Source organism: Mauremys reevesii, linkage group 1 (assembly GCF_016161935.1).
Source record: "Mauremys reevesii isolate NIE-2019 linkage group 1, ASM1616193v1, whole genome shotgun sequence".
Lineage (NCBI taxonomy): Eukaryota > Metazoa > Chordata > Testudines > Geoemydidae > Mauremys > Mauremys reevesii.
In genome coordinates, this window is record NC_052623.1 from 305021669 (window position 1) to 305047940 (window position 26272).

Genomic DNA, 26272 nt, shown 5'->3' on the forward strand with positions numbered 1-26272 from the left:
AATAAAATAATAGCAGAGAGTGCTGGGTGGGGGAGGGTTCCCCATGTCATTCAGAGGAAGGAAGAAAGCATTAGTGCCCCAAGCCCTAACCCACTTTGATACTCACACCCACACTACCTGAGGCTGGCCAAGCTTGGATGTAACATAAGAAGAAGGGGGGGTGGGGTGGACAGGAGTTCTTGTCCTGGGCCCAGGTCGTCCAGGGTCCGCTGTGATCTCTGAGGTGCTCCGGCTCTCAGGAGGGTTTTACGTCCTGGGTTCCTTTGGGGGTGTTCCGTTCAGGGACCTCTGCTCCTGATGCTCTTTGTACTAGTCAAAACCGACGTTCTGTGGTCTACTCAACTTTCCCAAAACACACCAGCTAGACTTTGTTGTCCTTTTTGTTTTCCTCCGTGCTGGCCTTCGCTTGTCTCGCTCATTATGGGCTGCCTCTGCAGGTCTGTTCAGCTGCACCTTCCTTTCTCATGGCTGGTCGGTGGATTCCAGGCCCCCCTCTTTCTTGGCAGGCAGCCAAGCATCGGCTATGAGCTGCGGCCTTGGACCTTATTTTCTGACTGTGTGAGCTGGAGTGTCAAGTTAACCCATTCTCTGCTTTCTTTCTCCTTCCCCCTCTGGCCTCTTCAGCCTCCAAAGGAATCTTCCATTCCACACTCACACCTTTAACCCTTCCCCAAAATGCCTTGTGATGCTTGCAACAGTGTTAGAGATATACAATGCTGATCTGCCTCCCCATGGGATCCACGGGAGGGAGGGGGCTGTTGAGGTGTGACAGGGGCGACGATTGAATGGTTCACCTAGGGCGCCAGTTGCTGGCAGCTAGTCTAGGGCCGCCCCTGCTAATGTTACTGCTTAAATAACACATTAGGATGATACTGTTTTGATATGGGGGATATCCATACATCTCCCACAAGTAATTACATTATTAGCAATCCTCTTAAAATATTGGTTTTGCTTAGATGCCTTGCCAGTAGCACGAAGCCTGGTTATTTGAAAATCCCACTTACTTGAAGCCCCTGAATTGATAACAAATGAACCAAGTGAAGTGGTGGTGCCATCTGATCAGTAACACACCACAATGCTAAGAGCAAGTCCAAAGAAAATCTAGCTCTGAAACAAAATCTCTTTGCAGTAGGCTGAGTTTCTTTATCATTTGAAATGGTAGAGAGCAAAGAATTACTGACCCTCAAAATAACAGGTGTTCTTTTATATGTTTGGCAAAGAAGTGTAATTATCTGGAAATATTATCACCAGCATTCTAAAGAGCTCCATTATTCACTGAGGGTATAAAGAGCTGCTTCTAGCTATAACACAAGCTTCTCTTTTGTGAAGGATAAAAGTAATGATCTGAAGATACAGGATTCAGGCCATATCATAGGGGATTCTTATCTGAAATCCTAATAATGCTGCAGCAACCGGAAAAGGAAGTTTAGTTAAACACCCATATCCTAAGATAAATGATATGAATTAAAGCGGAAGATTGCTTCACACAGCTAGAATGATGCTGAATGGATTAAAGAATAGAACTCTGCTAACCTGAATACTAACTTTGTATTCTCTTACTATAGAGTCTACTTCTGCTTCCTGAGATGGTGATCAAAAGTAGAAACTGTCACTGTATCTGTCAGTCAATGGCTACATACACGATGCAATAGGCACCGTGCTCAGAAATGTTTTTGGACCATCAAGCAGCAGCAGCACACAGAAAGGCTGTGAATAAATTAAAGTAAAAATATAAGCCTTAGGCTGATGTGTTTGAACTTCACTGCAAACATTCTTCATACATATTTAATTGCTCCGTTGAGACAGTGACTGTTTTGGAGAAGTTCCAGGCATTATTTCCATTCCATTAGTAAGCTTGCAGTATATGTACTCCTTAACCCAAAATGATTGATTCCATAAATGTCTTTCCACTACTGACCTGAACACTAATTGAAGTTGCGTATAGATTAAAAGAAAGTGTATGTTTTCAGAAACCGGCCAAAATATACTGTTGTCATTGAAATATCTCATGATTTAAGAAGAAAGTGGCCCTTTTAACAGAAGACACCAAAATTCCCTTCTCAATAAGCCTTTCAAGAAATAGCTGGTGGAAACTGTACATGATGGGTTGCACAAATTCTGATAAACAAAAATTGAAATTGATTTTTAAGTACAACAACAGACTGCTTTTCTGAAACATAGAACAAACTTTCTTTGAAATATTAATATTGCATGCCAGCTGCTTTCATCTGTACTTGGGTCTTGTACTTTAATTTGCTTTGGGAGACAGTATAAATGTTTTACATTGCATAAAAATAAAACTAAAGAAACACCAATAATTTCATCAATTCAGCTACGCTTAGGGGGGAAAGCTAAATGTTTTGTAAGGTCTTGTTCAAACAGAAATAATGTTATGAAGTTTAAATTATTATATTACAAAACAAGCTTTCTTCTTCATATAAAAGTTGTTAAATATAAGTACCTTACTTATGATGTGACTCAGCCTGACAAACTGATTTTTCAGGTCTCGCATTAGCTCACATTATGGTTAATCTGAAAGCAGTGGCTAGTTTAAAATTCACTGCTCACTAAACTAATTGAAAATAAAATTAATAACACAGTTTTAATGAAAAGGACTGCACATTCTTTGATACAATTCCATAAGATACAGCTATGTTCATGCAACTTAGATGTGTCTACATCAGATATTTGGAGATTCCCTAGGAAAAGAAACCCTCTTACAATATTTTATTTATAAAGCAGAATAACATCAGTATGTTTGACGTTATATGATTGGCTACTGCTAAGTAGTTTAGATATAAAACTTGGCCAGCTTATAGTGAGGATCTACTTTGAAAAGTAACTGTAGAAATGTGCATTCTATATTCAGCATTTCTCAAGGTTTTCCGTATCAAATTTACGCAGTTAAAAGAAGTGTGTTTTTCCCCTTAATTTCCAGCTCTGTAACCTCAATTTATAATCTGAGTCAAACTATGTTTTCTTTTTGCTTATCATCACAAGAAATAAAGGGTCTAAAGACCAAATGCTGTCCTAACCGCACCTGTGCAGTTCTGTTGTTTTCAATAGGACTGCACGGGTGAAACCAAGGGCAGAATTTTGTCCAGCAACTGGAATTTGAATGACAATTGTTGTGATGATGTGTGAACCAGAATACAGCCTAGCTCACTCCCCCATAGCTGTGTTGGCTCTGCACTATCAAGAGGAGTGAAAAGTAGTAAAATCATATTTCTATCAGTTAAAATAAATAGATATGATTCAGACACAGAAAGAATAAGAGCAAGTAGGTGCCATTTTACAAAAATCACTTTTCAGCGCAGAGCTGCGCTTTAATTTGATCACAGTAACATCCTCCAATTCATAGGCTATTACAGCTATGTTACTGAGAAATTAAAATCAAACACGATTTCGGAAACCTACAATGTTTTGCGCTCTGCTGCTGTAGATAGAATCAGCCAGCAGAAGAGCATAACTTACAACTTCCCTTCCCATAGTTGTGATATGATCTTTGGTGAAGTCGATAGACAATCACATAAATAAAAATAACAACAATAATAAAAATATGAAAAGGCAGTTCCATGGAAAAACAGTCCAGAGGCTGAGAAAGAATCCATGTGTACCTAACAGAAAAGGGCAACTGAGGCAGATAAAGTTATTTCAATGTTCATGATTTTACCAAAGTATTACAAATAAAAGAGATGAAAGAAATGTTGATGGTGTTATTCTTGAGATTTGCTTACCTTTTCATAAATTAACAAATTAATTTAATTAACTCTACTTACATGTCATCCTATCTATGTTCTGATACAAGGATCCTGTATATTATTTCTAGGTATATGGGGTTCTTCGAAAAATTTTGAATCACATGTTAAGTACAAACAATAACATAACACATTGGCTGTTTGCAACTTTACTGCATAAAATCCAATAAGCATCCTTTCTAAAAAGTCAAACCTATGCAAAAGCTGCAGCTGGGCCAGCTCACAGGTCAGGTTAAACAGCAGCCAATTAAGGCAGCGAAGAATTCAGTGAGGCATATTCAGCCCGGCATGGATAGGCATCACTAGGAACTCGGACATCCGTTCAAGAAGTTTGTTGGGAGACAAGGCAGTATTGTCCGTAACCTCCCTTCTTCTGTGGAATCCAAGAGACCAGTGGTGTGGATATGGCTAGGATTGATTCTGCTTCCTATAGAGCAGGGGCAGGCAAACTTTTTGGCCTGAGGACCACATCGGGTTTCCGAAATTGTATGGCGGGCTGGTGAAGGGAGGCTGTGCCTCCCCAAACAGCCAGACGTGGCCCAGCCCCTACCCTCTATCTGACCCCCTCTGCTTCTTGGCCCCTGACAGCCCCCACCCCCAGAACCCCTGCCCCATCCAACCCACCCTGTTCCCTGTCAGCCCCCCCAGACCCCTGACCCCTCCCTGTACCCTGACTGCCCCCAGACTCTCCTGACTGCCCCCCACCACCCCGTCCAACCCCTCCTCTCATTCCTGACTGTGCCCCCAGGATCCCTGCCCCATCCAACCCCCCCGTTCCCTGTCCCCTGTCCCTGACTGCCCCTCCACTGCCCCATCCAACCCTTCCTCTCATTCCTGACTGCCCCCCAGGACTCCTGCCCCCATTCAACACCCCTGTTCCCTGCCCTCTGACCGCCCCGACCCCTATCCACACCCCTGTGCCCTGACCACCATCCCGAGCTCGCCTGCCCTCTATCCAACCCCCCCTGCTCCATGCCCCCTTACCGTGCTGCCTAGAGCACTGGTGACTGGCGGTGCTACAGCCGAGCCGCTCAGAGCACCAGGACAGGCAACAGTGCCACCTGATTGGAGCCAGCCACGCCACGGCGCAGCACAGAGCACCGGGTCAGGCTTGGCTCTGCAGCTGCGTTGCCCGTTAAGAGGTTGCAGCCCCGCTGCCAGAGCATTGCGCTGGTGGCGCCATGAGCTGAGGCTGCGGGGGAAGGGGGAACAGCAGGGGAGGGGCCGGTGCTAGCTTCCTGGGCCAGGAGCTTAGGGGCCAGGCAGGAGGGTCCCGCGGGCCACCGTAGTTTGCCTGCCTCTGCTATAGAGCCACAGCAACAACTTCAAGCTGTTTCTGAGCCCTCACAAATATATTAGAAAGGCCCAAGGGATGGTGGGAGCAGTAATGCTATCTGCCCTCCTGTAGGATAAGTACCCTTTGGGACAAAGGGGCCATATTGGTGCAGGGAGAAGTAATTTAGTCCTACCTTTGCCAGCACTAGTGAGTCTGGCCCAGTGCTGTTTGTTTGCAGTGTGATTTCACTTGTCTTGTGATATTTGGTGTTTTTCTACAAGCCCCAGCTGCTGGCACCAGTAATTACCTGAGTGTCTCAACTTCCATTTAAAAAAAAGAAGTTTCTAGCCCCTGTAGTTATGGAATAAAGCTTGAAAATGTGAACCTTAACAGCTCCAACACCAAAAGGCAAATAAATCCTAGTCACATTTATTATCCTAAAAATCTCGTTATTTTTAAGTGAATTCCATGATTTTTCGGGCCTGACTCCTGACTTTTGAATACTTGGGGTTGGCCTAATGTGTTTGTGAGGGTGACTCCAAACAGACAGATGGCTTACCTAGAAAAGTAGAGTCTTGAGAGCAGAGCTGGGCTGATTTTTTCCTTGAGTAGCAAATTCACTGGACAGGGTATTGAAACTATTTTTAAATTCAGATCAAATTCAGTGAATAGATTCAGCTGGGGGAAAAAACTGATTTTTTTTTCAAAATGTCAAAACATTTTGTTTGGAAAAAGTCATTCAAATAGACATTTTATTTCAAAATGTTATTTCAAAACAATGTGCAAAACATTTTGTTTGACCTGAACAAAAAAGTTTCAGCCTTTCATTTTAGGTAAGAGATAAAATGGAAAAAAAAATCAGATTCAGTTTGAAAATATCTGAATATTTTTTGATTATTCAGTTCAGCCACTAACCTGAAAAAATCAGTGATTTGCTTTGCTCTACCCCAGAGGTCGGCCTATGTGGCAATTTCCTTTTATGGGAAAGCCCTAGAGCTCAAAGGCTTAGGGGATTAGAACTTCTCTGCTCCCTCTGTAGCAGACAAGAGGAAAAGCCAGCTTTAACCAATGTGGCTTGCCCATAGTTCCACTTACTGTGATTTGTTGCTGTATTTGGAATTTGTCTGTGTGCTGATAGTATAAGTGCTAATAAATTGTTACTGTAACTGTACTCAAAGGGCACAGGAATTCTGCAAGAAGTGCCCTGGAGCACATGGGTCACTCTGACTTCACTAGTACTTGGCTCTGGTTTCAGAATTAAGGATTCAAATTCAACAAGGAGGAGGATAGGGTTGTGTCCTAGAGATGAGGGGCTCTCCCCAGGGATCCTGTTTTGCTCTGGGTTCCTCACCTGGACATTCTGAACCCGATGTGGAAAGATTGTGGGGTTGTGCTGGGTTGTACTGCACTGCACTGGCCCACATCAACTCAGGCTGAACCAGCAGCAATGCAGAGCTGGTTTAACAATAGGCAAGGCCAGACTGGCAGCACAAGACAGAGCTGACTTTGCAGAAAGGCCCAACCAGACCAGCAGCTGTAGCACAGAACTCACATCAAAGTGCCCCAGACAGGTGATGGTGCAGAGATGACTTAACCGCTCTGCCACAGGTGGTGCAGCTCACAGCTAACTGCACAGTGCCATGAAAAGGGGTGTGTGTACACAAAGATAATTTCACAGTGATGCCCAAGTGGACCAAGAATGACAGAGCTGATGCCAGACCTGGACTATGTAGCTGCACATGAGACAGGGACCTGGTGGTATCTTCCAGCAGGAATCTTTCAGTGCAGGCATCTTCCAGCAGCTCTCATTGGCCCAGAGCAGCGATCCGCAGCCAGTGGGAGCCACGATCGGCCGGACCAGGGGCTTTCCCTACACAAGCGGCAACCTCTGTTTGAGAAACCCTGGTCTAACTGGACCCAAGAGTGGGTTTTAGATGGTTGGGAACTGTGGTGAGACCAAAAGTCTTGGACCTGAGCAAGCAAGACAATTAATTCTTGGTATGTTGGGGCTGCCCATATTCCTGACACAGTGACTGGGGTTTGCTCATTTTATTGTATTTCTCTGGGCCAGCCCCAGGTGGGCTCAGGGGGTGATAACAATAGTGATACCTAGCACCTTTCATCAATGTGTCCATGAGAAGCCTGGGCAGCCCCAGCCCTGCATCCAGGGGAGACACTGCCTATTGAAATACTGTGCCCAACAGCTGGTACTTACTAGTAACTGCACACAGCACTCTAAGCCGGGTGTGTATTTGCCCTCAACTGACAAAGCCTAAATAGGTTCATGTTCTGGTCATGCTGCAAGACCTATTTGTTCATTCATCCAGGCTTTGTCTCAGGTGGGTAGAGATCAACCATTTGCACACAGTGGGATCCAGGGAGCCAAGGGATCAATGGATCCCTGATTGTTATCAAGCAAGAGACAAGGTGGGTGAGGCAATATTTTTATTGAATCAACTTCTGTTGGTGGAAGGGACAAGCGTTCAAGCTACATTGAGCTCTTCTTCAGGTCTGGGGAAGGCAGAGTGTCACAGTTAAGTACAAGGTGGGACAGATTGTTAAACATAAGAAAATAACACCAGGAGACTAGTTAAGATGAAGTGGGCAATAAACACCTCTGCAGCCATAGGACAAAGGAGGGTTAGTAGGTTACAAATTGTTGCAATGAGCCATAGAACCAGTGTCTCTGTTGAGACCATAGAATCATAGAATATCAGGGTTGGAAGGGACCTCAGGAGGTCATCTAGTCCAACCCCCTGCTCAAAGCAGGACCAAACCCAACTAAATCATCCCAGACAGGGCTTTGTCAAGCTTGACCTTAAAAACTTCTAAGGAAGGAGATTCCACCACCTCCCTAGGTAACCCATTCCAGTGCTTCACCACCCTAGGTCTGTAAGTCTATTAGGTGCCATAGGACTCTTTGCTGCTCCTAGCGAAATGATTTTTAGTGTCTAGCAGAGTTATGAATTTAAGTTCCCAGGTTTGCCTTTTGAAGTGTTGTTGGCCTCCAGCCTGTGATTTCTCCTTTAAGGATGAGAACTGAAAGATAAGATATGGAGTGATCGCTTTGCAAAACGTGTCTGCCCATGGGTGAAAGGATGTCTTTGTCTATCATCATTTTTCTGTGTGAGCTCATTCAAGAGCATAGTGATTGTCTGGTTTCATCCACATAGTTGTTGCTGGTGCATTTAATGCACTGGATGAGGTATAGCACATGTTGTGAGAGGCATGTTTAGAACCCATGACTCATGAAAGATGTTCTGGGGGGATATTGATCATCCTAGCGATTGAAATATGTCTGCAGGTTTTGTTATGGCAGGGTCTGGTGCCACTTCGAGCTAGTATGTCCTGGTCTGTGGGGAGTTTGCTTCTGATAATGAACTTGGTATGGTGGGGGTTGTTTGAAGGCCAGAAGAGCAGGTTTCGGAAAGATTTCTTTCAAATATCGACCCTATCTAGAATGGGTTGTAACTGTGTGATGATATCGTGTATAGGTTCCAGTATGGTGTGTGTGTGATCCTAGGCACCCCATATTCACACCCTCCACACTACGCAATCATATTTGTACAAAATATGTCTTGTGAGATATGCTATGAAAGCTAACACCACATTGGTTATTAGTATCATTGTAAAATATTATTTCAGCATCCATGTTATTGAGCACATACACAACTTCACATATGAAAATATGAAAAAAAAACCTGACACTGAATGTAGCTGTTAGGCTCTCACACTGTCTTTGGTTCAACATCGTAATGCACCTCACAAAGACATTTGGCCTCCAGCCTGTGATTTCTCCTTTATGGTATTTTCTCAATCCTACTGACTTCTGTAAGATTACAGTAAACTGCATTGAGATCCAATTTACAGATCCAGTCCAGGTTACCCTGCGTTGCTCTACATTCTCTCTGCAGGGCTGGGCTGGACCTGAGTAGTGCTCAGAATGGCTGCCAGTTTTGTACCCCTGACAGATCTCACTACTGATTGGCCAGCAGCTTCCAGTTTATAGCTAAGGGGGCATGTGTGTACATGCAGAAATGCCTGCCCTTAATGACAGCTTCCAAACAGCCACTGTGCATGGTGAACAACTTCCTAAACTCCTTGCCTGGGAATGTTTCCATATCAACTCAGAGCAAGTGGAAACAACAGCTGGAATTACAGCAATACGGTGTGGGGTTTTCTTTCTCTCTTTCTTTCTTTCTTGCTGAACACCATGCAATAAGAAAAAGAAAAGGAGGTTACAAATGTATCTCAGGTATACCACTGGTATGATGAAATAGATGTTTGGCAATTGTCTTTGGAGTGGATATATAAGTGTTATCCATTGTCGGATAGATATTTGAGGCAGGCAGTGATGTTGTCATGATGAGGAATGTTGGTGTCTAGGGATGTGATATTCATGCTGGCAAGGATGGTGTTCTGAAGGAGGTTGTTAATGCTGCAGAGTTTCTGGAAGAAGTTAGTTGTGTCCTGGAGGAAGCTGGCCCTGTGTGTGTGTTGAGTGACTGGAGGATAGTTTCTGTGAGTCCTGATATTCTTTCAGTAAGAGTGCGGTACTCAGATATGAGGGGTCTGGCTTGTTTTCCTTGTTTGTGTATCTTGGGATGCGTGCTGAAGGTCCTTGGGATGTGTTCGTGGGGGATGAGGTCATAGAATTTCTCTTGAAGTTGTTTGGGGAAGGATTTGATGAATCCTTAAATTCCTGTGTGAATTATGGTGTAAGGTCTTTGAGTTCTTTATAGCAGGTGACGTTAGAGAGTTGTCAGTTGGTCTTGTTGACATAATCATCACAGTTGATTACTACAATAGCTCCCCCATTGTCTGCTAGCTTGTTCTCTAAATTAGATGTCTGGATTGTAAACTCTTTAGGGCTGGGACCATCATTTTATTCTATTTGTACAGAGTTTAGCAAAATGAGGTGCTAGTACATGACTGGGGCTGCTGGGTATAACTGTAATACAAATACCTGTGCCCAGAGTGCATGGACAAGCACATTTTAAAAATCATGTATTTAAATAGACTGTAGCTGACAGTTAAGAAATCTATTTCTGTAGTTCCCATTTACTAAACATTTGTTTAGTATCTTTCAGTTTTTAAACAAAAGTGCCCATTCAAAACCCCCAAAGTGCTTGCATAATAATAAAAAAGATTTATAAACCCATAAAAAATTCCTACAAAAATTAAAATAAGAAACTCAATCAAACCCACCTTAATAAAAAAAAAGCAAGCAACCAAACAGAACCACCACAACAACAGAAGAAACATCGCCCAGATTCTGTAGACCCCACCATTCCCAAAAGCATTGCTGGCCTTGGAGTTTGCAGTGATGGTCAACCGATTGAGACTATTACAAAGAGAAAAATGTATTCAGCAGTAGGAAAAAGCCACATATAATATACTTGACCTTGGCAACATTTTGTTCTTTTTTTTTTCAAGCATGTCTTTGAAGAGGCTAGTACTGCTGGAGCAACAAATGGAATGTAAATGTACGCCAACTCCATTTTAATGTAGACTTCTGACAATTTTTTGGCTTGTGTCTCCTCTCTCAAATTGTATGATACTTGCTGCCTAATGAAATTAAGTTCAAGTTACTTTGTGGCAGAGCAAGTGGATACTGGTGGGCAATGGGTTAGCTGGAATATAAGACACAAAGCTTCCAAAAAAATTAGCCCCTCTCAATTTTTTTTTTCCAAATAATCCCTGGTGCTGCCATCCCCCCTTCAGTGCTCACACACAACATCTTGATCCTACTCCCATTGAAATCCATGGGGCTTTTCCCACTGTCTTAATTAGAAACAGGATGGGGCCCACAAACACACCATGGTAACCATTACATACAAAGCAAAGCACTCCAAATGAGAGCCAAGGTCTTTCTCAAGGAAAGATCACTCATTTCAGTAGGTAACATCTGAATAAATGGAAGATGAAGAATAATTACTGACTACTGTACTGACAGTGTCTTTGTTTTACAGGCTGTTTACCTATGCTTTTGACTGCAGTTAGCCCTGTAGATATTTTATGTTAATCAGAATAACCTCCTGCTTGAATAGAGTAACTAGAACATATACATTCTGAAAGTTAAATAATTGTTTTATTGTAAGAACTTGGAACATTAATTGCTAACATGATTTTTCTTAGGGATTTAAAAAAAAAAGCAGAGATCCATAAGAAAGAAAGAAAGAAAGAATCAGCATGTGCATTAGAAACCAAATTGCCTGCAGGGCACCTTTTGTTAACACAATGTGATTTATTGACATTTTAGTCCATCCTTTGTTTTAGCTTCTGCTTTTCCTGCTGTCACAATTGTGAGTAGATAACATACAATTACATGAAATAAAAATATTGACACAATGTTCTCATTATTACATCTATGTTATAAGGGAGATTTTTAAAGTTGTATGCCTCAATATAGATAGCCATCAGTAGATTCTTTTAGTTTAAAAGCTTTATTAATATTTGCAAAGTACAAAAGCAAGTAAAAAAATGTAAGAAAGGATCCCTAACTCATAATTATGTTTTATATACAAGTTAACTGAGCACAACTGAACTCATATTTACAGTTGTGTTAAAGTACATATAGACAACATTTATTTTAATTGAAAGTGGTTCTACTCCAGTGATAGTTATGGAATAAGAACCTGAATAGAACAGAATGGAAAAGGCTCTCTAAAAAATTGCCATTATTCAATTCATTGTTTCCTGTTCTCAATGTTCTCTTCCACTTAAAGGCACTGATCCTGCTATAGAATCCAGGCAGGCAGACCCTCATGCACAGGTGAATATGATTGCAGATTCGGGGCCCAAATGTGCTCAGTTTACAAGTAAAAACCAGAAATGACAAAAAAAAAAAATCCAACCTTAAATCCAACTGGGATCTGGCAGTCAAGCTGGGCTTTTTCTTTCTTGCATGTCACCACCGAATATAAAGGTTTATTGGGCCAAGGGGTGACTACAGTTATACATATACTGTTGCACTGTCTTCAGATTACACTCTGTAGCCTGAATTAATTTGGGCTGCTGTCATGAACATACAGCTAAGGGTAGCATAAAATCCCTCCTTTACCTGTAAAGGGCAAGAAGCTCAAATAACCAGTTGGCACCTGACCAAAAGGACCAATAAGGGAAGAAGATACTTTCAAATCTGTGGGGGGAAGGTTTTTGCTTTGTGTCTATGTTGTTCTTCTCTCTGAGACAAAGAGAGAGACCAAGCAAGTAATCCAGCTCCTACTGAAATGATACATCTAATATAACAGAAATAGTAAGTAATAGCAAGGAAATGTGTTAGATCATCTTTTGTTTTAGCTTGTGAATTTTTCCTATGCTAAGAGGGAGGTTCATTCCTGTTTTTTTGTAACTTTAAAGTTTTGCTTAGAGGGGAATCCGCTGTGTTTTAAATCTTATTACCCTGTAAAATTACCTTCCATCCTGATTTTACAAAGGTGCTTCTTTTACTTTTTTCTTTATAATGAAGTTCTGTTTTTAAGAATCTGATTGGGTTTTTAGTGTCCTGTTTGGTTGGTATATCATTCTCAAGCCTCCCCAGGAAAGGGGGTGAAGGGTCTTGGGGGGATATTTTGAGGAAACAGGAACTCCAAGTGGTCCTTTTCCTGAATCTTTGTCTAACTCACTTTGTGGTGGCAGCGATACCATCCCAGGGCAAGGAATTTTTGCCTTGGGGAAGTTTTTAACCTAAGCTGGAGGAATATAAGCTTAGGGGGTCTTTCATGCGGATCCCCACATCTGTACCCCAGAGTTCAGAGTGGGGAGGGAACCCTGAGAGGTGCAATTTGCATTTATCACAAACAACAGGTCCTTTCCTCAGCAGCTAAATAAAAATCTCTTCAATAGAGGATACGGATGAGTAACATCCATAAGCACATGAAGATTTTACCAGCGAAATTAGTGCAAAAATAAATAAAGTTGCACATATGATAGATAAACACAATTTAAAAGTCCCTAGGCTTGTCATACTCACACACTTCAAGATCATATTAAATACAGAGATAAGATGATAGCCAGTGGGGTATAGCGTAAGTGGGATGTGATGCTTCAGCTTACACCATCCTGTCAAGCCCAATATGCTCAATGAGGGTTGGATAAACACCTTCATCCCATTCTATCCACACATATCCAGGGCCATATTTGATGAGATTTCTGACCTGCTGCTCATGTGTGCTATTCCAGAGAACCTTGTTTGGTATTCTGGCTAATTAAACTTCTCAGGCTGGCATAAGTAGAGTTGCCAGGTGTCCAACTTTCGACCAGAACACCCAGTTGAAAAGGGACCCTGGTGGGTCTGGTCAACAGCACTGACTGGGCCATTAAAAGTCTGGTTGGTGGCACAGCGGGGCTAAGGCAGGCTCCCTGCCTGCCATGGCTCCACGCGGCTCCTAGAAGCAGCGGCATGTCTCCGCTCCATCTCCTAGGCATAGGGACAGCCAGGGGGCTGCATGCACCAAGTGCAAGCTCCGTAGCTCCAATTGGTCAGGAACTGCAGCAAATGGCACCTGTGGGGGTGGCACCTGTGGACAGGGCAGTGTGCAGAGCTGCCTGGCCACGCCTCCATGTAGGATCCGGAGTGGGGGACATGCTGCTGCTTCTAGGAGCTGCTTGAGGTAAGTGGCATCTGGCACCTGCACCCCCTCCCCTGCCCCAGCCCTGATCCTCCTCCTACCCTCTGAACCCCTTAGTCCCAGCCAGGAGTACCCCAAACTCCTCATCCCCAGCCTCACCCCAGAGCCCACACCCCCAGCCCACGTCCCAACCCCTTGCACCAGCCCTGATCCCCTTGTTACCCTAAGAACCCCTTGGTCACAACCCAGAGCCCCCTCCTGCACCCCAAACCTCTCATCCCCAGCCCTACCCGAGAGCCTGCACCTCCAGCTAGAGCCCTCACCCCCTCCCACATCCCAACACACTGCCTCAGCCCAGAGTCCCCTCCCACACCCTGAACTCCTAATTTCTGGCCCCACCCGGGAGCCTGCACCCCCAGATGGAGCCCTCACCCCCTCCAGCACCCCAACTCGCTGAGCCAGCCCATGAAAATGGGTGAGTGAGGGTGGAGAGAGCGAGCAACAGAGGGAGGGGTGATGGAGTGAGCAGTGGGCGGTGCCTTGGAGAATGGGTGGGGCTTCGGAGGAGGGTCAGTTTTGTGTGAGTAGAAAGTTGGCAACCATAGGCATAAGTAATTTGTGTCAACCCCATTCCAAATTATTTTGATATGTCAATGCAGTTCACTTCATGAATACGTATACCCCAATATCCAAAAAAGATGCTATTTTAAGGTTTTTTCTTCTTTGGGGTTTAATTGTTTGTCACAAGCTATATATTGCTAAATCTCCTGACCTCAGTCAAGCACTCTACTTATACTATCAGGCCTCATTAGGCCTCAGCCTTTTTCCAAGCCTACCTTAATAATACTCCTCACTTTACAGGTTTCTCTACTTGCATTTCAGTTGTATTAATATCATGTAAAAATAATAAAGTAATTTAGCAAGCAATATATGAATTAAGCTTGCCTCATAATTTCCATAGGATCTGGTCCTGGGACACTGGTCACCATCTCTTAGTGGCACCAGCGTAGCCCTGCTGTCTTTACAAAATTTGCCCAGCAATTGTAATTTAGCAAACAATTCTGTTGATGATGCCAAAGAAGGAATCAAATTCAGCTCACCAGAATGAACAAGAGCCAAAAGAGGTAAAATATTTTTAGCTGGTTTAAATGGTATAGCACCACTGAAGTAAATGGAGTTACATAGATTAACACCAGCTAAGAACCTGGTCCAGTATGTCAACAGGGACCCTATTCTGCAACCCTAACATTGTATTACACATACTGACTCGAATAATCTCATTAACATCAATTGAACAACTTTTATGAGTTAATGTTTCTTAGTACAAGTAAAATATGCAGAATCAGGCCCCAAAGTATGCCAACAGGAGTTAACAATTTTTCCATTGGCCTTATGTATGTTTTGGAATTACTTCCTTCTATTCAACTAGGAGCCATATAACCTTTCAAATGTTTATGCTATTAAGAAATAATATCTTCGGTGACCAATATGGCTTGCAATTATCTTTTGCCTTTTATATAATTTAGAGTTGCTTACATGCTAATGTGCTTTCTAAAACAAAATGAGTAAACACACAATGGTGAAGAATAGGGGAACAGATACTCTGAGAATGAGTCAAGGTTTCAGTTAGATGCATGAAAGCTTGGCTGACTGGTCGTCAGAAAATTCTAACACACATCTTTAAATATACCATTACGGAACTGCACAGTTAAAAAAAATGACTCCAACATGCCATAATTGCTTTAATCGTTACATTTATTTTACAGAATTGAATTGATTTTTGGAACGTAGCCACGACAAAGGCTGTGAACACTGGCTATAACCACTAGGAAGGTGAAATGCTTGTTTTTGACCTACATTGAAATGTGAAGCCCAACGTGGGCTTTGAGAGTGCATATTTTGCATAGGTCATTGGCTGAGGCTGTATTTTTCACATAGAGTTTTCTGTCATTGTTTGACAGATTTTTGAAAGCATGCTGAATAAAGCTTGAACTTGAAGCATCCATGTGAAGTTTTGGGGGCATGAGTTTACAAGGCCTCTGCACAATGAAGTCAGGGAGAAAGGAAAAAAATATTCTGCACCTGAAGGTCTTACAGCAGAGGTGGGCAAACTATGGCCTGCAGGCCACATCCGGTCTGCGAGACCCTCCTGCCCGGCCCCTGAGCTCCTGCCCCAGGAGGCTAGCCCAGGGCTTCTCCCCTGCAGTTCCCCCTCCTCTGCAGCCTCAGCTCGTTCCGCTGACAGCGCAACGTCTGGGGGGTGGGGCTGCAAGCTCCTGGGGAAGCGCAGCTGCAGAGCCCGGCCTGACCCAGTGCTCTGTGCTGCGCGGTGGCATGGCTGGCTCCAGCCAGGTGGCATGGCTGCCTGTCCTGGCGCTCTGGGTGGCGCAGCTGTAGTGCTGCCAGCCACCGGTGCTCCAGGCAGCGCGGTAAGGGGGCAGGGGAGTTTGGGTGGTGATCAGAAGCGGGCTATGGATAGGGGTTGGGGAGGTCAGAGGGCAGGGAACAGGGGGAGTTGAATGGGGGCAGAGGTTCCAGGGGGGCAGTCGGGAATGAGAAGAGGGGTTGGAAGGAGCAGCAGGGGGCAGTCAGGGGCAGGGGTTCTGGAGGTGGTCATGGGACAGGGAACGGGGGGTTGGATGGGGCAGGAGTCCCGGGGGTGCCATCAGGGGGCGAGAAGCAGGAGGGGTCGGATACGGGGTGGGGCTGGACCACGCCTAGCTGTTTGGGGAGGCACAGCCTCCGCTAACTGGCCCTCCATACAATTTTGGAAACCTGATGCAGCCCTCAGGCCAAAAAGTTTGCTTGCCTCTGTCTTATAGGATCAAACTCTTTCTCAGCTTTACAGTCTGAAATTTATTTTGCTTCAGTATGTACAATGGTGTACTTATATTATGAAGCTTTGTACTGGGGACAGTGTCAGATATTTATTAGATATTGCATGCAGCCACACTTTAATTTTTTTCAGTCTTGTGATCATGTTACTGCCTGCATTGATAAAATACTGTCACTTATGGAGTTGTGTTAATTTCTGTTTGCTGGCAGTCCTGAAACAAAAACATTGTTCTGGTCAAACTGAAAGTTATTTTTTTCTGAATTTCTGAAGTTTTAAAAGTGAAAAAAAAAAAAAAAGATCCATTTTGGGTCAAATGAAGTGTTCTGTTTCCCTTCTGGGAAATTTTAACCATTGTTACTAAGAACAGAAATGATGAGCTGGAGGTGCCTTGTACCCAATAGCTAGAACATTCAGCTGGGCATGGGGAGAGCCAGTTTCAAATCCCCACTCTGGAGCAGACTCAAACCCAGGTCTCCCCCTTCTCAGGTTTGAGTGCCCTAGTCCCCTGGCTATTGGCAGGTGAGGTGCTTTCAGTCTCTTCTATAGAAATTGTTCCATTTTGTATAAAATACTTGAATAGTCATTGGGGCAGATCGAGAGAGAGAGAGAGACTGACCCTGTAGCCCGGTAGTGAGGGTACTCGGGACAGGTGGAACCTAGAGTCCAGTCCCTGCTCTAATGACTATTTTATTTAAATATCACAGTCTCTAGTATTGCATAGATGGACATTACCTTATGTTATGGAATTAACAGATCATAAATCCTACCCAGAAATAAATAACCAATGTTGTTGTGGAAGGACAGCTTGGACCAATCAAATGTAAACCTTTACCAAATATCTTCTCACCCCCACCTTAGCTCCTCTCTCCCCAGAGAGCTTCCACCACCTTCCTTACTTACATGCGGAGTAATCAGTCACCCACCTGTCTCAGTGAATTGGCAGACCCCATTTAACACGTTCTGAGCAAGACCAACAGATGCTAGCAAGATGGAGCGCTAGAGATGCTTAATGCTAGTCTGTTCAGGGAATTACTGCTGACTGACACATGGACTGCAGTGAGGAAGATAAGTGATTTAGAACAGTGGCTCTCAACCTTTCCAGACAACTGTACAGACACCCCCTGGGTTACGCAAACCCGATTTACACAAATTTCTAGCTTACAGAAAAGATTCCGTAAGCTAGAAATAGGAGGGGGGGGGGTTTCAGGGGGAGAAGGGGGAAATGGTTGTGTATATGTTTCCGACTTATGCAAAATTTGAGTTGGGGAGTGTCTGTACCCCTTTCAGGAGCCTGATTTGTCTTGTGTACCCCTAAGTTACACCTCACATAAAAACTACTTGCTTACAAAGTCAGACATAAAAAACACAAAAAAGTGTTACAGAACACTTTTACTGAAAATTTGCTTACTTTCTCATTTTTACTATATAGTTATAAAATCAGTCGATTGTAATATAAATATTGTAATTACATTTCAGTGCATAGTATATAGAGCAGTATAAACAAGTCATTGTCTGTATGAAATTTTGGGTTCTACTGACTTCACTAGTGCTTTTTATGTAGCCTGTTGTAAAACTAGACAAATATCTAGATGAGTTGCGGTACCTTCTACTGATTGAAAACAACTGATCTGGAATGAAAAAAAGAGTTAATGAGTGAAGTAAATGTGGGGGAGGGGAGGTGAATAACATAGGGTTCCTTGCTTTGTATTGGTTTACACTTGTGTGATATGCAATCTAGAAATCTTAACTTTAATAAAAGGGTTGTTTTGTCTGGGGCAGCATTTAATTTAGGCTGACAAAGGTATGAAATCTACTTAGTTCTTTTAAATGCGGTTCACAATGAAAATAACTAATTTTAATAACCTATTTTTTGAAACAAATACAAGAACTGCTTTCAAATCTGTAAAAGCAACGTAATGCTCCAGTAACGCATTTATTATTGTGACTACTGCAAAGCAAGAAATACTGAAATACAGCTGATCAGGTCAAAGCCTCAATTAGGTGCATCACAGAAAAACCATTTAAAAAGCCCATGTTTAATTTCCATTCTGGAGACAGGGCTATTAATCTCAGATAGTAACTCCTACATTTACATGAGGAACTTTGTCACACTCTCTACCTTGGTGGGTCCTGCGCTTATTGGCAGATTTGCTCACCTCAGTGATCTTCCCCTCTGGTGGAACCCACAGTCTGGGTCAACTCCTCCTGTGTCTGATCAGGAGTTGGGAGGTTTGGGGGGAACCTGGGCCTGCCCTCTACTCCGGGTTCCAGCCCAGGGCCCTGTGGACTGCAGCTGTCTATAGTGCCTCGTGTAACAGCTGCATGACAGCTACAACTCCCTGGGCTACTTCCCCATGGCCTCCTCCAAACACCTTCTTTATCCTCACCACAGGACCTTCCTCCTGGTGTCTGATAACGCTTGTACTCCTTAGTCCTCCAGCAGCACACCCTCTCCCTCTCAGCTCCTTGCACCCCTTGCTCCCAGCTCCTCACACACACAAACTGAAGTAAGCTCCTTTTTAAACCCAGGTGCCCTGATTAACCTGCCTTGATTGGCTGCAGGTGATCTAATCAGCCTGTCTGCCTTAACTGGTTCTAGCAGGTTCCTGATTACTCTAGTGCAGCCCCTGCTCTGGTAACTCAGGGAACAGAAAACTACTCATCCAGTGACCAGTATATTTGCCCTCTACCAGACTCCTGTACCCCACTGGCCTGGGTCTGTCACAATAGTAGGAAATCCCACAATGAACCATGTTTAACATAGTCTTTTTTAAACATAAAATAGATAGTCTCCTGTAGTAACTGAGTAATTTTTGATCAATTCCTTTGAATAAGCCATATAATTTTTGACTCTTTTTGAACTATATTCCTAACTTGTTGAATCAAATAAAGATGACATCTAGTTTAAAAAAACAAAATGCTGAAACGTAAAGAAAATTAGATAGATATGACATGAAAAAAAGTCAGGCACATGAATGTTAGGAAATGCCAGATTTACAATTGCCTGTGAGACCTTAATTTTTTTCCCCTTGTGCATCCATTCTATGCACTGAATAAGACAAGGGACCTGTGGAAAAAACAGTTTGTGATTATGTCGCTATGGACTATATCATAGTGAATATGCACAAAGGATGCCCATGAAGGGGCACCTTGAAGGATTTGACCCTTATCAGCGATTTGCCTGTTCAAATATCCAGTTTGTTTGCACTATTTTTGTAATTGCACATGTACATCAAGTATTGAATAGCACACCTATTTTGTGTTCAGTCCTAGGTTTCTAACATATTTAAAACGTTGCCATCTTTGTGATTTATCCCTTATTTTGAGTAACTAAACTATAGCGCACTGAACTGAAACTTATCCCAATTACGCAGATGTGCCATTTAGAAGATACTAATTAAGCAGATTCTAATACATCTATATTTCTGTGGCATTTTCTACTTAGGATGTTCCTTTCGGACAGCTTACCAAAATGAACCCATTTATGTCACAAGTCGCTAAACAGAGCAAAGAAAGAAAGACTAATACTTTATATTACCACCCATAATTTTAGTTAGCCTTCCCTTTCCCTTTCTCCTCCTCATAAGAAAAAACACATGTCTACTGTTACTGTATGTCTGACACACACTATATAAATAATGTCTCTATTTAATATGGAGTCTTGCCTAAGGTGATTTTATTTCATTGCCGATAGCTACAAATAAAAGAGTTTATGTCGCCCTTTGTGCTTCTGAGTCCTCATTAACAACACTCTTTATTTTAAACGTATTTATGAAAATAAACTTTTTACTTAATCCATTTCTATTTTCAGCTTTTTGTGGCAATTTTAGTGTGACTGTTATGCGAAAGCAAATATGGCTTTATACAATTTTGGCCTGTAAAAAATTCAGAACATCTTTTGTAAGAACATTAATTATTTTTTATAGTGTTTGATTGCTCTCTGTGTCTTGCAGTGTTCTCTCTCGAAAATAAAATATCTTTACCATGGCACTTCTTACTTGTCCCCTAACTAGTCTTGGTATTTTCAATCTTTTCTCAAATGAAAGTCTCTTCATGACTAACTAGTCACTTCACCAGAAGCTCTCTATTTTATGAGACAGATTGACCAGAATTTAATACCGTATTCTAGATGAAGGCATACCATTGATTTATGTCATGACTTGATCTTTTCTATCCTGCTAGATGTGTATTTTAGCATTGTTTGCCTTTTTGACCACTCCCACCTCTGAAACAGAGGTTTTCATTGTGCTGCCCACAATGATGCTCAGGGTTTACTGTTTTCCCCTGAACATAGTTGATTTCAGGCTCAGTAATATAGATAGATAGATAGATAGATCATTATTGCTTCCAATATATATTACCTTGCATTTGTGAACAATCAATTTCATCTGCAATTCTGCTGCCCATTCACCTAGCATTCTTACATCCCACATAGTCTGCTCTAGTCTTGACAAGCCTAAATGATTTTATGTCATCTGCAATTTTTGCCACATTACTGTGCAATCCTTCCTCCGGGTCATGGTTAAATACTAATCCTAGTTCAGAATTTTGGGGCACCGCATTTTTAGTTTGCAACATGACAAAAGAAAAGATTATTTTATTCTTTCTGTTATCTCTTTCTTAGCCAGTTTCTAATCTGCTTTATCTCTCCCTCCATGACTTATTAGTTTTCTTAATTGTCTCGTGTGAGGAACTTTGTCAAAGGCCTTTTGAAAATCCAAATACATTAGATCCACCAGTTCTCCTTCATTTACTATTTTCCTGACATGCTCAAAAGAGTTCTTATAGATCAGAGAGGGATTATTTTCCTTTAGAAAAGCTATGCTGGTTTCTTTTATCATATGTTAGTCTAAGGATTTTTTTATATATTTTATTCATAATTATCATTTCAATCAGATTACCAATGGTTGGTCATTGCCAGAATCATTCCATCACTTAAAAAAAACAAACCAAAAAACAAAAAACAGGCACAACTTTTATTAACCCTCAGTCCTCCAGTATACTTGATTTTAATGAGAGCTGCATATTTTTGCTAGCTTGGCCCCTTCATTCTTAAGTTACTCCAGAACTCCTGGGTGTCTCCTCTTTTTGACACCCCCATTTCTTACGGTATCACATCTTTATTACCTGAAAAAAAGTAAGTATCCCAGTATCCTCTCTGGTGAGGACTGATGCAAAGAAATCATATAGCTTCTCTACAACATAACCTCCTGAATTTCTCCCTTTATCCTTCGCTAGAATAACACTCACTGATATTCTCACAGGCTTCCTATATCTGAAAAATGTCTTATCCTTTTTATGTCTTTGACAATATGCTCTTCAAATTCCTTCTTAGACCATAGAGTTTCCATTTTTCATTCTACCTGCCATAGTTTATATTCCTTGTTATTAGTGTGATTTGGGCTGGGCTGGAATTACATTTTGTGAAGCATACCTTTTGGTTCATGTAACTCTTGTACCCTGTTATTTAGCCATACTGGTTTACTTCTTGTCTACTTTTTATATTCTTTCTCAAAAAAAAATCTATGGGCCCAATCTATTTTTGCATTCACATTCAATTGTGAATGCAAAATGTTACCACATTTAATTTAGATGTCTAGTTAACTTATATACAGGGACAAACAGGTAATTAGACATCTTAATGTTATCACATATGCCAGCAATTTTGATCCTACACTTTTGTGCCCACAACTGCCTGGACAAAAAATGGAAGCCAGGTTGAGGCAATTTTAAAATTTGGCTCATATGTCATATATTCTTATTAGAGGATGTGTATGCATATGCAGCATTGATTTAAATTGCCGTAAAGCTTTTTTATTCATATAAAAATTGTTTTAACAGGCTGACAAATATTGTATGACATTTTGTTAGAAAATATAGCTTAAATCCTTTGCCAGTTTTATTCTTATCATGTATTCACTTCAAAGTTCTTCACTGACATAGAGTGTTAGAGGGTACTTTGGCAGAGGTTTGGATGTCTATTCAAGGCTCACTTACAATAATTGGATTTTACTGTTTTCCTACCAGAATAAAATGATCCTAACATTTCCTTTCTTCCAGAAAGCTCTGGCAGACTTCCCCCAGTCAGGGTAGGTCTTGTCCTGAAGCATCATATCAGTGACCTATGGAGGAAGAAGGAAAACATTTAGCTTTAAATCAGTGTCACAAAGTTTTAAACACAAATTTTTAGATTACAAAAGATTTTTCATTTCAGATCATTCTAATCAACATTTGTAACAACAGCTAAGCTGAAAATCTGAACAAAGATATTATCTGCAGCTCTCTAATTCAAAACCTACATGAACTCTGGTTTGCCTTCTAGAACTGGTATGTACACCTTCCTGAGAGATGTAAGAAGGCTCTGGCATTGCCAAAGATGCAGAGAGGATAGAAGCTAATCTAAATGAGCCAGTTACTTATGAAGATCTAGGAAAAAATGGATGTAAGTTACTTTCTTCATAGCCATATGAAGAAGGCAAACAGTATGGTTCCAGTCCGGCCGGGGAGATAAGTCCAAGTTCTATGAGCACAGTGTCGGGAGAATTTTGGCTATGAAATCTGAATTGCAGTCCAAGGTGTTGAAGCCAGGGAAGCTTGTGCAGTAAGGGCCATATGCTACCCTCGATCTGCTCTCGATCCCAGATGCCAAAGAGAAATGTGCACACAGAGTAAAGGCCATATATGACCCTAAAACCTGTGCTGTTCTCTTACATGGTATTTAAAAATTGAAATGCTTATTCTAATTTTCAGTACTCATATTTAAATGGACCATCTGTCCAACTCTGCCCAGAGACCCATACACACATACTACTTTTGGATGATTTACAAAAAAAACTAAAGTGAACTAAAGCAATGGATTTGGATATCCATTATCTTTGGGCGTGTTAAAAAGCCATATCCTTTTCTTCAGATTAACACTCTTATAAAGTATTGAAAAATACAGAATAGTCATTTCATACACCATGCTACTTAGAAAACCCAGTGGTGGGGAAAACATACACAAGTTTTTTTAAAAAAAAGGTCAGTACACAGTACTTGCTGTGAAATGCAGTAAAACAAATGTTTGTTTGCCACTAGCATCACTACACTGTTTAAACTATTAGTTACTTTAATAAATATAAAAGTAACTCCTAAAGAGATTTCAACAGAAATCCCTCCTAGTTTTCTTCACTTCCAAATAGAACCCAGTTTTATGGAGAATTTTCTATTTTTATTTTCTTCCTGGTTTATTTTTGAAGCATGGAGTTAGTTTGGTTTGGGTTTTTTAATTTAATCAGCTAGCATGTGAATTAGTACTTTCATTCAAAGACATTTTATAGCATTTATCAAAGGGAACACAAACCCTATGTTTAAATCAGGGATCGGCAACCTTTGGCATGCATCACTTCCCACAGCCCCCATTGGCCTGGACCGGCAAACTGCGGCCAGTGGGAGCTGCGATCGGCCGAACCTGCAGATGCTGCAGGTAAACAAACCATCCCAGCCCGCCAGCAGATTTCCCTGACGGGCTGCATGCCAAAGGTTGCCAATCCCTGGTTTAAATCAAAGCCACATATGAATCAAATTCATCTCCCAACTTTAGGATTCTCAGACCTCAGGGGGTGAAGGTGTTCAACACATTGCAGAACTGGGTCCTAAATGATGATGAAAACTTTAAGCATATATGGTATATAAACAAATACGTACTCCAATGATTCTATTATTCTTAGCTTGAAGAATTGATTGTATCCTGAAATACTATTTCCTTTGGTAATTCCTTTCTCTGATCACCCATGTTAAAACCACCAAAGTTAACTAAATAAATATTTGGATACGTATTTAATGCTTAAAAGGCCCCTCTAAAGACTTAATTAATTTCATTCAGCAATACTTTTCCAGTTCCAGGAAGATTCTATACAGTAATAAATATTTGCAGGGAAACAGATGATTACCGGGTGGGTTTTATTCAATTTTCAAAATGTTTTCTCCAGAGTACTTTCTGGGAAGTACTTATTATATTTGCTAGAAGGAAGCAATCTGCAGCTGTGTGACCAGTTATTACAGCAGCGTGTTTTATAAGAACGGCATTCAAGTAAGTGACATTTGCTGAGGAAAATGGCATGAAGAGGCAGGAAATGTTCATTCTGATATCAGACAGCTGGTCTTTTTCATCTCTTAGCTCCAGCATTTATTTTAAGTCTTATCATCAGATCAATGTCAGGTCACTTGCAGCTAAATTGGCAGAAGCAAAGACAGTCATTAAAGGGATGCATTCAATAAAGAAAAATCCAATTACCTTTTGCATTAGAGAAATCAAATTCATTTTCTGGTGGTGGTCAAGGACAGTCATTGTGGAAAATGGTGCATGTACTCAGCTTTGTCACAATATAAATAATTTTGTTTGGATCGAATCAATATAATAGCAACGAGTTGTTTTAACTTCCACCAGCACTGGCAGAAAACAAAAATTCAACCTTTTTGTTTTCCACAAGTTAAAGAATTTATTTCTCTCTTCACATCTCAAAATCCAATGCACTGCCTGGCAAACATTCATCTCTATTAGCTCAGACTATCTGGAAAAATGCTGCATATACTGTAGAATAGATGTTCCATGATGTGCAATTCTTGCATTCTTCAAACATTCTATCTATGTATCTTATATAATCAAGGTAAAATGGGAAAAGCCACCTGAAAAATATCCATTACTTACTTAATTTATTTTGTATCTATTACTATGAAAGAACTAGGAATGTGATACTGTATTAAAATTGTTTGCTTATACTGACTCAATTTAAAAATGTATGGCTTTTTATGCATAACTGTGTTCCTATGTTCCTGTGTTTCCTTGACACCATGGTGCAAATAAGTGATGATCACATTAACACCACCCTATACCGAAAACCTACCGACCACTATGCCTACCTTCATGCCTCCAGCTTCCATCCCGGGCACACCACAAGATTCCATTGTCTACAGCCAAGCACTGAGGTACAACCGCATCTGCTCTAACCCCTCAGACAGAGACCAACACCTACAAAATCTCCACCAAGCATTCTCAAAACTACAGTACCCGCACGAGGAAATAAGGAAAGAGATCAACAGAGCCAGACGTGTACCCAGAAGCCTCCTACTGCAAGACAAACCCAAGAAAGAAACCAACAGGACTCCACTGGCCATCACATACAGTCCCCAGCTAAAACCCCTCCAACGCATCATCAGGGATCCACAAGCCATCCTGGACAATGATCCCACACTTTCACAGGCCTTGGGTGGCAGGCCAGTCCTCGCCCACAGACAACCTGCCAACCTGAAGCATATTCTCACCAGTAACTGCACACCGCACCATAGTAACTCTAGCTCAGGAACCAATCCATGCAACAAACCTCAATGCCAACTCTGCCCACATATCTACACCAGCGACACCATCACAGGACCTAACCAGATCAGCCACACCATCACCGGTTCATTCACCTGCACATCCACCAATGTAATATATGGCATCATATGCCAGCAATGCCCCTCTGCTATGTACATTGGCCAAACTGGACAGTCTCTACGGAAAAGGATAAATGGACACAAATCAGATATTAGGAATGGCAATATACAAAAACCTGTAGGAGAACACTTCAACCTCCCTGGCCACAATAGCAGATCTTAAGGTGGCCATCCTGCAGCAAAAAAACTTCAGGACCAGACTTCAAAGAGAAACTGCTGAGCTTCAGTTCATCTGCAAATTTGACACCATCAGCTCAGGATTAAACAAAGACTGTGAATGGCTTGCCAACTACAGAACCAGTTTCTCCTCCCTTGGTTTTCATACCTCAACTGCTAGAACAGGGCCTCATCCTCC

General features: G+C 41.8%; 1 protein-coding gene across 12 annotated transcripts in view; it reads right to left on the bottom strand.

Annotated features, from left to right (window-relative positions):
* Positions 1–26272, bottom strand: part of TMEM117 (transmembrane protein 117) — a 326908-nt gene that overhangs the window by 88333 nt on the left and 212303 nt on the right. For all 12 annotated transcript variants that reach the window (XR_005589583.1, XR_005589582.1, XR_005589585.1 and 9 more), the window contains one exon: positions 22468–22565. Coding sequence is in view for 9 of the 12 variants with exons in the window: in XM_039505195.1 (XP_039361129.1) it covers positions 22468–22565 (98 nt within the window). In the remaining 3 variants the exon portion in view is untranslated. The remainder of the gene's footprint in view (positions 1–22467; positions 22566–26272) is intronic.